An 18317-nucleotide genomic window follows, 5' to 3' on the forward strand; every position below is an offset into this window, starting at 1 on the left:
AATCGTGGCCGCCGGCCCCACACCTTGGCTTCCCCACTGGCAAGTGGGCATGGGCACACACCTCCTGTGGCGCACGCACGCCCACGGGATCGCTGTATAACTGCGGCGGCTGGTTGACAAGTGGTTAAAAAAAAAAGATAAAAATAATAAGGTTTACTTACCTCCTCTGTGTAATGGTTTTGGTCAGAGCAGCCCCAATCCTCCTCTTCTCAGGTCCCTCGCTTGCGCTCTTGGCCACACCCTCCTGCCCCCAGAGCAAGCAGCTTGCAATTTGGGCACCCAAGCAGGCTCGTTGCCAAGCCACAGCTCTGCATGCCTATTCACACATAAAGCCGCGTTTCTCTCTCCTCATTGGCTCACTGACTGTGGTTAAAAGCAGCAGGAGCCAATGGCTCTCAATGCTGTCTCAGCTAATGAGGAGAGAGAGTGCCCCGAGAGCCGAGGCACATCGCTGGATCGAAATGAGGTTATAATAATTAGGGGAGGCCGAGGGGGCTGCTGCACAGAGAAGTTTTTTTTTTTTTACCTTCATGCGTAGAATGCAAGAAGATAAAAAACTTTAAGCCTTTACAATCACTTTAAAGTGACCCTGTTGCTTAACTGAAACTGCCCATAAAATCTGTCCCCATAAAAAAATAAAGTGAATTTGTGATTTGTTTTTTGAGCATAGATCTATATTTGTTTCAGTCATTTTTAAATTCAATTGCTTTTGACTGACTTACTACCTTTTCTAAAAGTCTTTTAATAAACCTTTGTTAGTTTTGATTTTCCTTCATTAGGTCATGTCCTCCTGTTCTTAGCTTCATATTGCAAATACTGAAAATACTGTTCTCCTTATTTATATCCTAAAGCTTTTGTAAACCCAAAAACAAATTGTTATATACACCTCAACAGTACTTAGATGTGGTGGCTGCATTTGTTTCCGTTAGTATTTGTATTATTTGTTTTATTTTTTCTCTTTATTTTATCCTGCCCGTAACACACTTCCTGTCCTAGGGTGGCAGTGTTTCCTCCTAGGGTGGCAGTGTTTCCTCCTAGGGAGGCAGTGTTTCCTCCTAGGGTGGCAGTGTTTCCTCCTAGGGAGGCAGTGTTTCCGCACTCTACTGAATCTATGGGGGATCAGCATTGTCACACTAGAGTACTCTTCTAATTTTATATAAAACAAAACCAAAGAAAATTCCCAGCCAGCCTGCAACCAACCAAATTAACCTGTCTAACAGTTTGCTTTCAAAACAGGTGTTTGGTTTGCACATGTTTGCAAATACATGCGTAAGCTGCAGAGACCAGGACAAGGCACCCCAATATTTCTGCAGTCCTAACTCTATACATTTTTTAAAGGGTCTCCATAGTAGAAGCATTGTATAATTTATAATGGATAGGCAAAGGGGAGGTATGCCTGGAAGGAGCCCAGCTCTCTTCTAAAGGCAAAGGGGGGCACTGGACACCCAGCGCATAGCACAATGGCAGCAAAGGTGTCCAGTGCGTCCCCTCACTCGTATTCCAACAGTACAAACAAATTTGTTTATACTCTCCTAATTTTAACTACATAGACCTCCTCCTCTTCCCATCTTCATTGCATAGGGTGGAGGGGTTTTGCAGTTCATGGTTTTTGCCGTTCTCTTTACTTTGTCTATCTTATCAATATCTTTTTTTTGTAAGTGAGGTCTTCAAAACTGGACTCAGTTTTATAAATGAAGTGAACGTAGGTGAATCAGGACCTCTATCTTACTGCTGGTGATCCCTCTAAACATACACCCCAGAATTGTATTCACTTTCCCTGCGGCCAGGCTACACTTTTTGTTCAACTTGCAGTTATCTTAAAAAAGCATTCTCAAATCTTTTTCCTCTGTAACTCTGGCCAACAATGCCCCTCCCACCCATATTGTTACCTGTAAGGAGATTATTTTTCCTAAGAATGGTATTTTGCATTTTCAAATATTGAACTGCAGTTTTTCACAGCTTCCATCTTCCAGCAATGCCAAATCATACTCCATGTAACAAACCACCTCTAGGAATATTAACTGTATTGCACACCTTTGTATCATCAGCAAAAAGATACACCTTGCCCACTAGGCGTTTGGTCTATCACTTACACAGGGATCACTAGAACAGGACCTAGTACAGAGCATTTTGGTCTACCACTATTGACTGGTCTCTGTTCTAAACTAACTCCATTTACAATCGTACATTAATATCTATCCTTTAAGAAGCTGTGTATCCACTAAACTACTCAAGGGTTCAGTCATAGATTTTACAACAGTTTATGATATTATTATGTGGAATCATAATAAATGCTTTGCTGAAATCAAGATAGACTATGTCCACAGTACCACTCTCTCCAAAACATTTGTAAAATATAATATGATATCAGATTATTCCGATTTTGATCTACTTTTAGTATAGCAATTCTGCTTTGGTTCCACCAAGTTGTGTATTTTTCCTTTTTTTTAGGAGTGATTCCATTGATTTTACTATGTTGTTCTACAGATCTTAAACATACTAGCCTTTAGTTGCAAGCTTCTTCCTTACTACACTTTTTATGAATAGGTACAATATTAGCTGTCCACCAGTTATAGGGAACTTCTGTTAGATGAGATTGATTAAAAGGTCAGTTAATGGTCCAACAACTATACCTCAAAGTTCTCTTAGTTCTCTTAGAACTCTGGGATGAATGCCATCAGGACTTGCTTGTTTAGGCTTTAAGAGAGTTAGTTCAATGGCTACCACTGCCTTCAGGAAATCCTGAAAATGATCTTTCACTGCTTCAACCAATATGATCCTCCAACCTTTTTTGTAAGTGCCATTTACTTATGAGAAGACTGAACAGATGTAATTAGCTATATGGTTTGCTACATACAGGTCTCTCTCTACATAGGTATTGTGCAAAGTTTTGATTTTTGTAATCCCATAGTATCTTTTCTTCCTTTCACTGATTTACCTAAAAAAAGGTTTTGTCCCCTTTCCTTAATAAATCTATCCATTTTCTTCTCTTTCTGAGCTTTAGCAGAACTGATAATGTGTTAGGCCTCATTTGCTCTGTTTTTTTAAACTTCTCTATCAGCCACATTTCCTTTTTACTCATATCCGCTGTATGCAGATTTTTATTTATTTTTTATTTTTCTATGCTTCCTACCTCTGTAGTGACCGTAATGGTCTTCTCTTCTGCTTACTCATACTAATCTCCTTGACACATATTCCAATTGCCTCCGGAATGGTAGACTTTTAATAATGCCCACTGATTATAGACTCCTGCCATTTTCTCCAACCTTTTTATTCATTCTTTAGAAATTCACCCATTTCAGCAATATGTTCTTTTGAAAACTAAAACTTTTGCAATGGCAATGACAATGGTGATGGCTAGCACCCAAATTTTCTCTCAGCTCAACTTCAGACGATCGTTTATCATTTGTCAGTACCAAGTCTAGAATATGATCTCCTCTGACTGGGCTTTTTTTGTAACTGTTTTAGAGAAACTTTTTTCAAAGCCTCCAACATATCTCAACTCCTGCAGAACAGTTTGAAAACCTCTCCCCCTCATTGTTATTTGGGTTATCTCATCAATCAACAGGTTATCCTAAACTTCTGACTGTCCTGGGGGCCTGTATACTACACCAAATTCCTATCTGGATGATAGGAAGACCCAGAGAGTTTCAAGTAGTTAATTTGCTTTCTGAATTGGTAATTTTATGTCATTCTTGACATAAAGGGCAACTTTACCTTCCCTCTATTCTACTGTGTTTTTCCTGTATAGTACGTACCCTGGTATAATTACTTCTCAGTCATTTGAATCCCTGAACAATGTATCTGTAATCACAAAAAAGTCCAAGTTACCCCTTGATGTAAGAGCTATCCACTGACAAAGCTTGTTACCCCAGAAATGAACTACCCCCATCACCCAATTTTTTATGCTTATTTCACATAGGCAGCAGGCTTTACCACTCTCTGAAAAATGATCTGCAGTGGATTTTTTTTTAGTCTTATTGCAGTGTAGGATGGGGATGGTAAAAATTCAGTCCTACTGCCTGTTTTTATTACCCCTCCCCTGCCTTAGAAACATAAATCCTCAAATTAGATTTTACCTGCTGAGGACATAAATAATCCTTATGAAGAAACTCTCTGCCCCCAAATCTCAGTTTAACTGTACAGTATGTCCAAAGAACACCTGCATTCCCTACTAAATAGTTTAGTGTTCTTGTTTGAGGGATGTAGAGAATCTCTTTTGTTCAGCTTAATATCAGTCCATCTCCTAACATCATGGCTATCTAACATATTTATTTATTTATTTTAACTAAAATAAAAGACATGGCATATTTACATGCTCTGTGCAATGGTTTTGCACAGAACAGGCCCAACCCTCCTCTTTGTCCAATGACCCCATAGGAAGCTGCTTCCTATTGGGCCAATCATGTAACTCCGCCCCCACCCCTTTGCTCCTTTGTCACAGAGTTTGATGGACTGCAGCAGGAGGGACAGAGCCAGGAGAACTGCTGCTCTCATACACAGCGCTGGATCGTGATAGGGCTCAGGTAAATATAATGGGGGGGGGGGGGGGTACCAGACACAGAAGGTTTTTTATCTTAATGCATAGAATGCATTAAGTTAAAAAAAATAATAATTCTTCCCAAACACTTTAACTTCATTTTTTGTGTGTTATAGACAGGTAATGCCTTCTAAAAAATAAAAGTATCACCTACTGTGTGAAGCTCCTACCCTCTATACCCTTCTGTATAGAAAGGACATCTTTCTGGGACAAATTATTGATGTCCAAGTGCATGCCAACATCAACACTGCACTGTTAACTAACTTTCTTGACAATATTTAAAATGTACCTCTTATTGTAACTCCAGATAAACCTCTAAATTCTTTTGACACTTCCACAACTTTTTATTAAGAAAACACCCAGTTTTTTTTTACTTTTGACAATGTAATTTCTTTCTCAGGGGCCTCCATCCTATAATAAATAGGGATGCTATTCCCAAAAACAGCGATAATAACAACTTCTGTATTGCCATTTAGTTCAGAAAGAACATCATTAGGTTTATACACATGAAAAGCTGCATGGTTAAGGTCTGTAGTCTTAACTCTTCCAGACCCAACAGATGTCCACAGTGGCTATTCCTTGCATTGGCTCTAAGTTAGTACTGGCTTCTCACAAGGTAACTCTTTAGAACAAATTGGCTTAGAGAACCTCCTGAAGGGCACAAACCAAGGAAAGCAAAGTCACAAATATTGCATTCAACTAAACCAGACATCTTCAAAAATGCTTAATAAAAGTAAACAAAGGTGCTTTATAAGACAGTAATCTGTTTTCAAACTACTGATGTTGAAACTATGCACTATTGTCCACTTCATGTTTGTCTTAATACAGTTACCTTTAACAAACTCCACAGAGTTTCTTCGGAAACTGACCCTTCTGGGAGAGCTGATCTCCTGTTTCCCCTTCTGTGTGCAGCTGATCCTCCTGCCAGCCCCTACATTACTTTGGGACACCTTAGGCTCCGTTCACATGTAGGCGTTTTGGGGCATTTTTGGGGAGTTTTTCTGCTCTAGGATCAGCTGTCAAAACGCCCAACAAGACAAATCCTATTCATTTCAATGGCCCCTGTTCACATCTGAGCGTTTTGACGCTGTGAGCAAAACGCCCAACGCTCAAAAAAGTACATGAGCTTGTTTTTGGGCAGATTACAAGCGTTTTCCATTGGTCTCTATTTAATCTAAAAATGCCTGCACAAAAAAACGCCTGTAAATCGCGGTAAACATCGCAGTAAAAATCGCACTAAAAAGCTACGCTCAGGTGTGAATGTAGCCTAAGGGATATGGGATCTTTGGGAAAAGCCATCTAACGCAGTGGGGGACAAAGAAGCTTGAAATTCCCTGGAAGTGTCTGTTTCTGCAGTAGCTGGTTGACATCATCCCCTCTTGTCTATAAGCAATAGATCATTGTGGAGTGTCCTGTCTCTGCTTTCTTAAACTTCTTTCATCACTGACCTAGATAATATATGTTAAAATCAACATTACCTTTTGATGTGGCATGAGCTGCTCTATTATAACTTTTCTTTCTGCTCAAGAGTTTAATTTATAGCTTTCTCGTCAATCCATCTGATTTCTCAAAGCCTATTCCTGATTGGTGTACATTGGCAGCCATTCTAAAGTTTCATGGCCAGCAGTGGATATCACGCACTTAACTCTTGAGAAGATTAGGAGAAAACCATCTTGTAGAGTGGAAGCTGTTAGTGGTAAGCCCCGTACACACGTAGCGATTGTCGGCCGTAAATATTCGGCCGCCGACCGATCGGCCGATTGTCGGCTTGTTAGTATGATGCTTCCGCCAACCGACAGCGACTTTTCGACCAAACAGAATCTGGTGTGCAGGAAATTAAAATTTTTGTTGGCCAACACCAGAACGGCCGATTGTTCGCCAGTCAGTACAGAATTCGGCCGACAAACAGCCGATTAGCAAGACTGGGCATGCTCAGAAAAGAAAAAACACACGGAAAGTTAACCATCACATGACATCACTTCTGCAGTCGGCTGTTGTTGGCCGACAAAATTCGTGTGCAGTCTTTTGCAGTTTTCAGCCGACAGGACAGCACCGGACAAAAGACGGCCGATCGTTCGGCCGACATTCGGTACGTGTGTACGGGGCTGTAGTAGTTAGTTAGTGATTGGATGAGCACACTGACAGGGCATTTTCTGAATGTTTTTTTGCTTTATCCATGTGGAGATCCAACAAGTGCACAATATTAGATGTGTTGTGGCAGTGCTTAGCCCATTTATGCAGAATTGGCAAAGCTTTCTCCAACACATCTCTGAATCTGGCCTAGTTGCATTGGGTTATTGCACTTTGCAGATTGCAATTTAATGTATTAAATTATCCAGTATGAGCACTGAATGTATATTAAAAAAAAACAGATATACATATACCTCAACAAGATTGAAATTTATCCTTGAAGTTGTTACGTTTTTCATCTGTTGCTGTATATCAGTCTACCCCAAGTCTTTTTGTCTGTAAATTGGTGATCCAGGAGAGCACCTGATGGTGATTCTGGAACACCCTCCTTGCTGGCCCTCTCACACAGAAGCCCTCATTTAAAAAAAATGCTAGTACATAGACTTAATATGAAGACCCATTAACAAAGTTAAAACTTCTTCCCAGGTTAATATTTCCCTAAATTTTTCTTGAAACTATAGTCAACAAAAAGTGTCATACATAATGCATAGGCTTTTGATTTAGATAGTTAAGATGTTTTACCTCTTGTATTCGTTGGCAGGGTCAGAAGAGGATCTGCAGATTTCTCATTGTGCATCATATATTGTTGTTGTCAGTTAGATTAGGTAGAGGGTATAATAGATCCTGTTTGTGTAGTTAAACTAGTTAAATAAATACATTTAGTTAATTGATATATCTATATTATTAATATACAGTTTTTTTTATAGCGCCAACAGTTTGCACAGTGTATGCACACACACACACACACACACATATATATATATATATATATATATATATATATATATATATATATATATATATAAAATTTCAAGGTGGGACATCTCTGCTGTGTAACAAATCCCTTTAGAAAGGATTACATCTGATGTGGCACTCCTTTGTTTCCACTAGGCAATCATCAACAAAAATTGTAGATGCAGTCTCAAAATGTAAATATCTCGTTTACTTGATATCTTCATGCATTTACAGGTAAATATACATTTACAAGCGACTGCACAGTTTCGGACACGCATATGTCCATCAAGCTGCATGTGTAGCACTAATCTAGTCAACAACTTTTTATCTTCCTTCTCACAGTGAGTCTAGCCCTAAACACAGGGGTACCTCATCATCCAAAATTTCCTTGAGTACAGGAATTAACCCATTTCTATCTCATCACTTCCACCTATGCACAGTATCCAGAGATCTATATATCCATAAGTAACTATCATACTCGTTCCCCAATTTCTATATAAGATACAACACAATTATACTAAATTATGTGCATGGTGATTGGTAACTCCAATAATGAATCCCAAACCAACACACACATATAGAAAAATACAAAATTACAAAAAATGCCATGCACCATTATGCAAATTACCAAAACATTAACCCCTATTGTTCAGCGTCTAATTCCATATTTGGACAAGCATCGACATAATGTTTTCAGGACCTTTCTCGATTCTTCATTTTATGCAAAAAGAAAACACATACACATTTGAAAAATGATGATAATAATAACCATCACCATTTATCTCTCTGTTCTACAAAAATAGGTATAAGACATAATCCTTATTCAACCCATATGGGTGTAAAGAATGGATATATAGATATATACATGGATACAGTCAGGTCTATAAATATTGAGACATTGACACAATTCTAATCTTTTTGGCTCTATACACCACCACAATGGATTTGAAATGAAACAAACAACATGTGCTTTAACTGCAGACTTTCAGCTTTAATTTGAGGGTATTTACATCCAAATCAGGTTAAAGGTGTAGGAATTACAACAGTTTGTATATGTGCCTCCCACTTTTTAAGGGACCCAAAGTAATGGGACAATTGGCTGCTCAGCTGTTCGATGGCCAGGTGTGTGTTATTCCCTCATTATCCCATTTGCAAGGAGCAGATAAAAGGTCCAGAGTTAATTTCAAATGTGCTATTTGCATTTGGAATCTGTTGCTGTCAACTCTCAATATGAGATCCAAAGAGCTGTCACTATCAGTGAAGCAAGCCATCATTAGGCTGAAAAAAACAAAACAAACCCATCAGAGAGATAGCAAAAACATTAGGTGTGGACAAATCAACTGTTTGGAACATCCTTAAAAAGACACCAAAAGACCCGGAAGACCATGGAAAACAACTGTTTGGAACATCCTTAAAAAGAAAGAACGCACCAGTGAGCTCAGCAACACCAAAAGACCCAGAAGACCATGGAAAACAACTGTGGTGGATGACCAAAGAATTCTTTCCCTGGTGAAGAAAACGCCCTTCACAACAGTTGGCCAGCCAACAATCAAGAGAAGACTTCACCAGAGTGAAAACAGAGGGTTCACCACAAGATGTAAACCATTGGTGAGCCTCAAAAACAGGAAGGCCAGATTAGAGTTTACCAAACAACATCTTAAAAAGCCTTCACAGTTCTGGAACAACATCCTATGGATAGATGAGACCAAGGTCAACTTGTACCAGAGTGATGGGAAGAGAAGAGTATGGAGAAGGAAAGGAACTGCTTATGATCCAAAGCATACCACCGCATCAGTGATGCATGGTGGTGGTAGTGTCATGGCGTGGGCATGTATGGCTGCCAATGGAACTGGTTCTCTTGTATTTATTGATGATGTGACTGCTGACAAAAGCAGCAGGATGAATTCTGAAGTGTTTTTCAGGCAATATTATCTGCTCATATTCAGCCAAATGTTTCAGAACTCATTGGACGACACTTCACAGTGCAGATGGACAATGACACGAAGCATACTAAAAAAGCATCCAAAGAGTTTTTTTAAGGGAAAGAAGTGGAATGTTATGCAATGGCCAAGTCAATCACCTGACCTGAATCCGATTGAGCATGCATTTCACTTGCTGAAGACAAAACTGAAGTGAAAATGCCCCAAGAACAAGCAGGAACTGAAGACAGTTGCAGTAGAGGCCTGGCAGAGCATCACCAGGGATGAAACCCAGCGACTGGTGATGTCTATGCATTCCAGACTTCAGGCTGTGATTGACTGCAAAGTATTTGCAACCAAACAATTAAAAAGTGAAAGTTTGATTTATGATTGTTAATCTGTCCCATTACTTTTGGTCCCTTAAAAAGTGGGAGGCACATATACAAACTGTTGTAATTCCTACACCATTCACCTGATTTGGATGTAAATACCCTCAAATTAAAGCTGAAAGTCTGCAGTTAAAGCACATCTTGTTTGTTTCATTTCAAATCCATTGTGGTGGTGTATAGAGCCAAAAAGATTAGAATTGTGTTGATGTCCCAATATTTATGGACCTGACTGTATATAGATCTCTAGATACAGCGCATAGGTGAAAGTGATGAGATAGAAATGGGTTAATTCACATACTCAAGGAAATCTTGGATGATGGGATACACCTGTGTTTAGGGCTAGACTCACTGTAAGAAGGTGGATAAAAAGTTGTCGACTAAATTAGTGCTACACATGCAGCTTGAAGAAGGACATATGTATGTCTGAAACTGTGCAGTTGCTTGTAAATGTATATTTACCTATAAATGCATGAAGATATGAAGTAAACAAGATATCTACAATTTGAGGTTGCATCTGCAATTTTTTGATCTCTATATATATATAGTTAGTCAAGTTGAAAAAAGACACAAGTCCATCTATTTCAACCAACTAAAAAAAATAAAAATAAATAAATCACACAATCCCATATACACAATCCTACACCCACAGTTGATCCAGAGGAGGGCAAAAAACCCCAGCGAAGCATGATCCATTTTGCTACAACAAAGGGAAGAAATTTCTTCCTGATCGCCAAAAGAGGCAATCAGATTTTCCCTGGATCAACTTTACCTATAAATGTTAGTACCCAGTTATATTATGTACATATATATATATATATATATATATATATATATATATATATATATACTATAGTTCCATGCGCTGAATTGGAACATTCCTACAGGAGTAAAATGAATGGGGGATAAATTATCAGTTTGCTATTTCTGCTCCTTTCAATCACAGGCAGAGTGCAGAGAGGTGAACTGCATTAAGAAAAAATCAGTCCACCCACCTGGCTCTGCTGTGTGGCAGGTCTGTGCATATTTTAAGACTGGATGAACAGAAATACTATGAAAATCCTTTGGAAGATAACAGCTCCCCTATATGTATTTAACTGTATATTTAACCATTTGGCTGAAATTCAGCTTTCATGAAAAAGGAGTCTACTCCACTTTTACTATTGCGACTTTACTATTTCAATAAAAGCTATTGAAAAATGTTTTGAAAAACTAGATGACAGATTTTAAATAGGTTTAATTTCAGCTTTATGATTTGCTCTTCATCATTTTGAAGTTATGATATATTGTATCAGATGTAATGTACTGAAACTGGCTTAAAATAAATCACATCAGAGTTGGCACATTATGATTATTCTAGCTACACAAGGCGGTTGGCATTTTCAGTTGAACAGTTTATCAGCATTAAAAATGTATGATTTTAATTCCACTTTGATCATTTACTAACTGAAAATATTCTGTTCTTTAAGGATGTAAATAAGAAGCTGCAGGAAGACAACCAAGAACTTAGAGACCTATGTTGTTTCTTGGATGACGACAGGCAAAAAGGAAAACGGATTTCCAGAGAGTGGCAAAGGCTGGGAAGATATACTTCAGGGATCATGCAGAAAGAAGTTGCTTTGTATTTACAGAAACTGAAGGAGCTTGAAGTAAGACAAGAAGAAGTGGTAAAGGAAAACCTTGACTTAAAAGAACTTTGTTTTTTGCTAGATGAAGAGAAAATTGGGGTAGCAGGTAGTAGGAGTTCCATTGACAGTCAGAATAGCCTCTGTCAGTTGACTGCAACGACCAGTACATTTCTACGAGATGTTGGTGATGGAAGCAGCACATCCAGTGCAGGTAGCACAGATAGCCCAGACCATCATAAAGTAAACTCTACCAACAGTCCTGAACACCTCCAAAAAAGCAGAGGTGAAGGAAGTCCTGAACACCAGAAACATGGAAGTGGCAGCCCGGAACATCTTCAAAAGCCTAGGAGTTCATCAAGTCCTGACCATCAGAAACATCTGAAAAGTGCAAGTCCAGAACATCATAAAAGTGTGGGTAAAAGTAGTCCAGAGCCACAAAGGCATTCTTGTAGTAGCCCAGAAAATCTACAAAAGCAGATATTAAGTAGTAGCCCTGAACATTTTAAAAAGCATAGGTCTGGTGGTAGTCCAGAATACCAAAAGCTCAGCAGTGGCAGCCCAGAACATCTTCAAAAACATACATTAAGTGGAAACTCAGAACATCTTCAAAAAGCAAGGGGTAGTAGCCCTGAGCATCTCAGACAACATTTTGGAGGTAGCCCAGAACACCTCAAACTTTTGAGTGCGAGCAGCAGGGAAGGCACCTTAAGGAGACAAGTAGCAGATGAAATGTCATCTCATCACAGAAGTGTGTACAATGGAATGAATGGTGGGTGGACAAGCCTACTGAAATCCCCATTTGCTTAAATGGAGTTTTCTGCATGTATTGAACAACCAGCATAAACATAGTACATACATGTGAACATATCATGAATGCATGTTTTAGCCTAATGCCAACTGTATATTAAGAATGGCCAGTCAGTTTCAGTATTTGACTTGTACTTTTTCCAAGTTAATGTAGCAGAAGCTAAATATGGAAAATGATTGATGCTTTTAGTGCCTTAGAATCAATAACAATTGCAGGAAATGTTATTTTCTTCCAAGCAATTCTCAGCATTCCTGGCTACTATAAAAGTAAGCCATGATTGGTACGCTTCCTATTGACGTTTTTGGTTTTGTTTTACAGAGAATTCTGGTATAATTAGTGCAATATCCTGAGGAAATTTTTTTTTTTTTTTTTTTTTTAGACCTCCTAACCTGCAGTTGAGGTGAACTGCAGTGAATGCTAACATTAAATCATTGCTTTATGCCATCTAAAGTATTGTAGGTGTTGATAGTTCTGTTGCAGTTGCTTCTGTGTGCTTTTTGTTGGTTGTATACAATATTCCCCCAAATGGGGCTAGAGTAGCTGTAATCTATACATGCATTGGGGCTGATAAATAGATTATCATTGTTTGCAGGATCATGGTTGTGAATTCTGGTGATTTATACTACAAACGTAGTAGAAGTTGTATGGTTATAATAGTTTTTTTACTGTAATTTAAAGCAGAGCTGCACTCAAAGGTTCAGGTAAGTGAAAATGCATTGGGAGTAGATTAAATACAAATTTATGAATATACATGTTGTCTGCACTTTATTGTCATCTTGCGTTATTTAATATGCCAATAAGAGAATGCATGTCCACTGGGACGTTGATGTATAATAGCAGACACTTACAGCTACCTGCATGGACCTTTAGACATGTGCTAGTGCAATAGATGTACTTCACCACTAACAGCAAGACATTGGAGATATGGGAACTTGGCTTTCTCTACAAAGGTTAAATACTGTTTAATAGATAATGATTTCCAAGGCACCCTATGGGTCTGGTCTATTATAAAATATTAGTTATTTGAAATCATTATTGTTATGATGGATTTATTTATTTTTTTAAATATGCTTCACATGTGCTTTCCATCTGTTTCAGTGCATTTTTATGTATTTTTCATTTGTTTGGCATTTATTTCCCAGGAAAAGGTTATGTTCTGCTTTTTGTGTGCAGTTTGCCCTTGCTAAAAACTGCATCTGAAATGCAGTAAGTAGTGCAGTTTAAAGTTGCAAAGGTAAAAGTTAAAGTGCAAAGTTAAGTTTTAGAGTACTTAGGATGGAGTTTAAAGCAGGGAGGTAAACTGTGAATGAACATTACGTGCAGCGTGAATAAAGATAAATGTTAAGGGAAAATTTGTATGAGAGAAATATGAAGGTTGACATTGCTGATATCGCCTTTTGAAAATGCTATTTAGTTGTTATGCTACTTCTCTTATTTTAATACAAGTCAATTACCCTGATCAAGTATAGAGCTAAGGTTCCTGATTTTTTACTTTGATTTTCTTGATCCATATACTTGTTGCAGTATCCTTGACTCGAGGTGTTGAAACCATTTAGTCATCATAACAAACAGACAACTTGCATATTTGGAACAAATTATTAAAACTGCCTTTTTTCTTCTTGACTGAATACTTTAAAAGCATGCATGTAGTAATGGAGTGTATTTTTTTTAAGTACCTTAACAGGAAGCTTTGTATATGGTCATGTTTGTCATAAAAAAATGGCTATTAGTGGAGGTCTTTTCTCAATAATGCTTACACGTTTCGCGTATCTCTTATTGGTAGACAGTGAAATTCTTTGGGGAGAACATGTTTGCCATAGGCCCTGAATGTTTACACTCGTAAATGCCTACTTTTTTTTTTTTTTTTTGCCTACTTTGGTCATGTTCTTTATCTCCTGTGGTTGCAGTGGAGAAGATCACAAAATGGGAAGATTTTATTTCATGCTCTTTTTCTATCCCTAGCCAGGTCCATGCAAAACTGAAATTTCTGTTTTTGGGGAAATTGGTAGGTTGAATCATTTATGGTTTCTTATGCTATATCCCTTACAAAAACTCTACTCTTGCCTTCTCTCCACCACTGATGAACAAGAACGTTTTTCTTGGAACTCCTGTTTATCAATTATTTCAGCAACAAGTCTAAATCTGGCCAAACACTGGAATATATTTATTTATTCCTGAGGGTTGCACTTAGCCACTATGTTACAGGGACTGCTTCACTGAAAAAATCCCTGGAATACTGGGATCCAATAATTTTGTTAAAAGTGTCTATAGTGCACTGTCTTAAATAAGTATCAAAACGTATGTGCCATATCAAATATACCATGATAAATCCTACGATCAATCATATAGTTATCCAAATCAGTTGGAATACTGCATATACACCACTTAGATCTTGTAAATATACATTCAAGTGTTCAATGTAAAAAATACTTCACATATATATAACATTCAGTGTAAATTGACTGGTGCATTCAATCCACTAAAAATGGATCCAATGTTGTATCAAAAAATGTATAAACAAAAAAGTTCATAGATAAGTGAATTACTGTGCCCACTAAGAGTGTCCATCCATCTCCTTTATACAACAGTGTCTTTGTGCAAAATCAATAAAAGTGCCAGTGCTTCACGACCATGTCATAAGTATAATGGATGGCCGCTTACCAGACCCATAGATCCTCATTGGATCTTATGCACATGTAGAAAGGACTCTGCTCCTTATGGACCTATTACTGGGGCTTGGAATAAACAAGGGCTCTCAATTTGTGGGTGATTGGTGTTAAAAGTGGTAAAGAAAATTCATAGTGCTTAATCTTAAAAAACCAATGTGTTTAATAGAAAAATTGCATTTACAGATTATTGCTTGAATATTGTTAAGTTACGTAATTTTTACACTTGATTGTATATTTACAAGATCTAAGTGGTGTATATGCAGTATTAAAACTGATTTGGATAGCTATATGTTTAATCATAGGATTTATTAGTATATATTGTTTATTCAACAATACGTTTTTATACATAATTTAAGACTGCACACTATTTACACTTTCAACTAGATGATATTTGCATGAACATTTATAAAAAAAAGTTTGAATACATTCGATGGTTTGATGAATGATGTTCAAAAGTACTTCAAAATTTTGTTTGCTTTTAACATTTGATTTTGGAAGGAATTTAATTTACCAAATGAAAATAACATACGGTACACTGTTAGAAATTCACTCATTCGAGAAAAAAACATTATCCATCCTTCTCTTTCACATTTCCTCGTTGTCAAAAACGAATGTCGATTTGACCTCAATAATGAATTAAAAATCAAACACATGTTCTTAAAATGAAAAATTTCCAGTGGAATTCTACTAGTATATAGCCAGATTAAGGTTATCAGTGCTTGGCAGTGCTTCTCTGCCTTTTGGGCATCACAGTAATTTGCTTCCACTGAGGGGCTGTGTGGTCTTGCCACATCCTACCTATCCTATCATACCTCCTACTTAATAAACATTGGGGTTGATTTACTAAAGAAAAATGGGCTGTTTACTGTGCATGGGAATTTTCCTTTAGCTTAGTAAAATGCAAGCAAAACTACTGTTTTGTTTTTCCCCGCAAGTGACTGGGTATTCTTTGCAAATTAGTTTTCACCACATTCACTAAGCTCAGGATTACATTCCCTTGCAAAGTGAAGTCTATTTGTCTTTGGTAAATCAATTACAATGAGTTTAGTGGGGTGGCTGAAGAAGGTAGAAAACTTTGTACACGTTTAGCCTTCAATTTTTTTTTTTTTTTTGGCTGCTGTTAAACAACTGATCTATTGAATGATCTGAGTTGGGCAGGTCTGCCAGTCAGTGTCTGGGTGGTAAGTGTTGAGGTTTTCCACTTTCTTTCTGAAACCTCCAGCTGCAAAAGCCAACACGCAAATACTTGTATTTACCTGCCTGAAGCAACTATGATGAAAGCCAAAAGCCAACCAAAGAAAATTCAATTTTAACAAGAGACACAATGAAATCCAAGAGTGTGAGATCCCTTTATGGGATTCTGCTGGTTGGTAAAACAGGGTTTAAAAGAATCTTGGGAGGTGGGAGAAGCTTTTGAATGATTCAGCCTATTGGTGTTCACCCAAAATCAATCACTACTGATTGGACTTGGTTTGAGAAAGAATAGCTATTCATTGCCATTCGATGTTAACCTTCTAGATGATTTAACAGGACCTTACAACATATCAAATATAAAATTACATTTATTTTTACTTTGAAGGAATGTTTTTATTATTATTGAGTTACTTTCTGCTGGCTGGTATTGCTGCTATGTAGCAAACTATTTTATGGATGCTGCAATTTATCTGTTATCAGATTCTTCATTTAATATGTCAATGTATTTTAGTACCAATTTAAAATGTGTTGGAAACATTACATATATATATATATATATATATATATATATATATATATATATATATATATATATATATATATTATATATAGAAGTTTGGTTTTTTTTTAGAAGTTTAGGTCATTTGTATTTTTATATATTTTTACATATTTATTAAGTATTTTTGTGGTTAAAAAAAATTATGACTCAAGTATCAGTGTTACAAAGCATTATGAATCCACAGTTCTGCTAATCTGATGAGCTACTCAAGTAGGCAGTGGAGATAAAATGCAGATGTAAATGTATTTAAATATTTTAATACTTTGTGTTTGACAGCTGTGTGAGATAACTGTATGTCTTTATACCTTGCTGTGCTGGTGAGAACCATGTTTTATCCAAGAGCATTATTATAAATCATCTGTTTTCCATCTATGGTTTCCCCGCAAGCTTTGATATCTTTGTCATAGAGTTATATCAGAGGGTTTTAGATCTGCTTGTCGTTCCCAGTTGGAATCATTTGAAGAAAAAGAAAATTGACAACTATGGTTACCTGTCAAAAAATTTAAATTAAATGGCAACTTCAGCCAATAAAATCATTACATATTGACAAAAGATTGTTTTACTTGACAAAAGATTTGTTATGGTAGGCTCATGCATTTGTAATCCTAACATCCCATTCCCTGCTGTGCTATATATATATGTGTAGCAACAGGGGTGATGATATTATGTGCTTGTAATTCTGCAGGCTCTTTCCCGCCGCCCCACCTCCTGCCTGCTCTCTGGATTGAAAAGTGAATATAGTCTGTCTGTAAACCCTCATCATTAGAACCTTTCCCAAATGCTAGAGCTGCACGATTCTGGATAAAATATGAATCACAATTTGTTTGCTTAAAATAAAGATCACAATTCTCAGCGTAACATCATCTTTCATATTATACAAAAAATTGGGCTAACTTTACTGTTTAGTTTTTGTTTAATTCATTGAAGTGTATTTTTTCCCAAAAAATTGCATTTGAAAGACTGCTGCGCAAATACAGTAAGACTTAAAATATTGCAATGACCGCCATTTTATTCTCTAGGGTCTCTGATAAAAAAAAATATATAAAATGTACGGCTCTGCACTGTTACATGAATCGTGGAAATGCCGGATTAAGATTGTGAGGGGGGTTGAATCGAGATTGCAATTTTTTAACAAATAATCGTGCAGCTCTACCAAATAGCTTACAAAGCAGTTACTTTAACTGAAAGCATAGTTTAAGCTTATTGCTAGTAAGGCAGATATTAGGTAATCACACTGGCTAAAAAAATAATAATTTAATAAATTCAGTAAATAAGTGCCTAAACTACAAAAATACAAAAATAATTTATAAAATTGGTAATATTTCAATGCTCAGAATACAATAAATACCACACTAAGTCCCAGTAACAACTGGAAAAAAAATGCCTTCCCCCCAGGCGAATATATAAAAATAAAAACCGGGGACAAATAAAGAGCCCTTAATAAAATCCTAATGCTTGTGAACGTATCTTCCTGTTTATACATTTATTAAACTCTCACAAGATTCTATGACCCCTATTGCAAGTGGGTCAAATAAAGCTTGAATTCCAAACAACTATGATGTCTTCTTTTTATTTGATATCCTTTACCTCATCACCTCCAGGTTATAACCAAAAACAAAGGCAAAAAAAGGGGTTGATTTACTAAAACTGGAGAATGCAAAATCTGGTGCAGCTGTGCATGAAAGCCAA

General features: G+C 37.1%; 1 protein-coding gene across 1 annotated transcript in view; it reads left to right on the plus strand.

The window, feature by feature from the left end:
- Positions 1-18317, plus strand: part of CCDC85A (coiled-coil domain containing 85A) — a 438624-nt gene that overhangs the window by 102891 nt on the left and 317416 nt on the right. The window contains exon 2 of the mRNA XM_082249954.1: positions 11240-12167. Coding sequence (XP_082106080.1) covers positions 11240-12167 — 928 coding nt within the window. The remainder of the gene's footprint in view (positions 1-11239; positions 12168-18317) is intronic.

The sequence above is a fragment of the Pelophylax lessonae genome, assembly GCF_965119305.1.
Source record: "Pelophylax lessonae genome assembly, chromosome: 3".
Classification (NCBI taxonomy): Eukaryota; Metazoa; Chordata; class Amphibia; order Anura; family Ranidae; genus Pelophylax; species Pelophylax lessonae.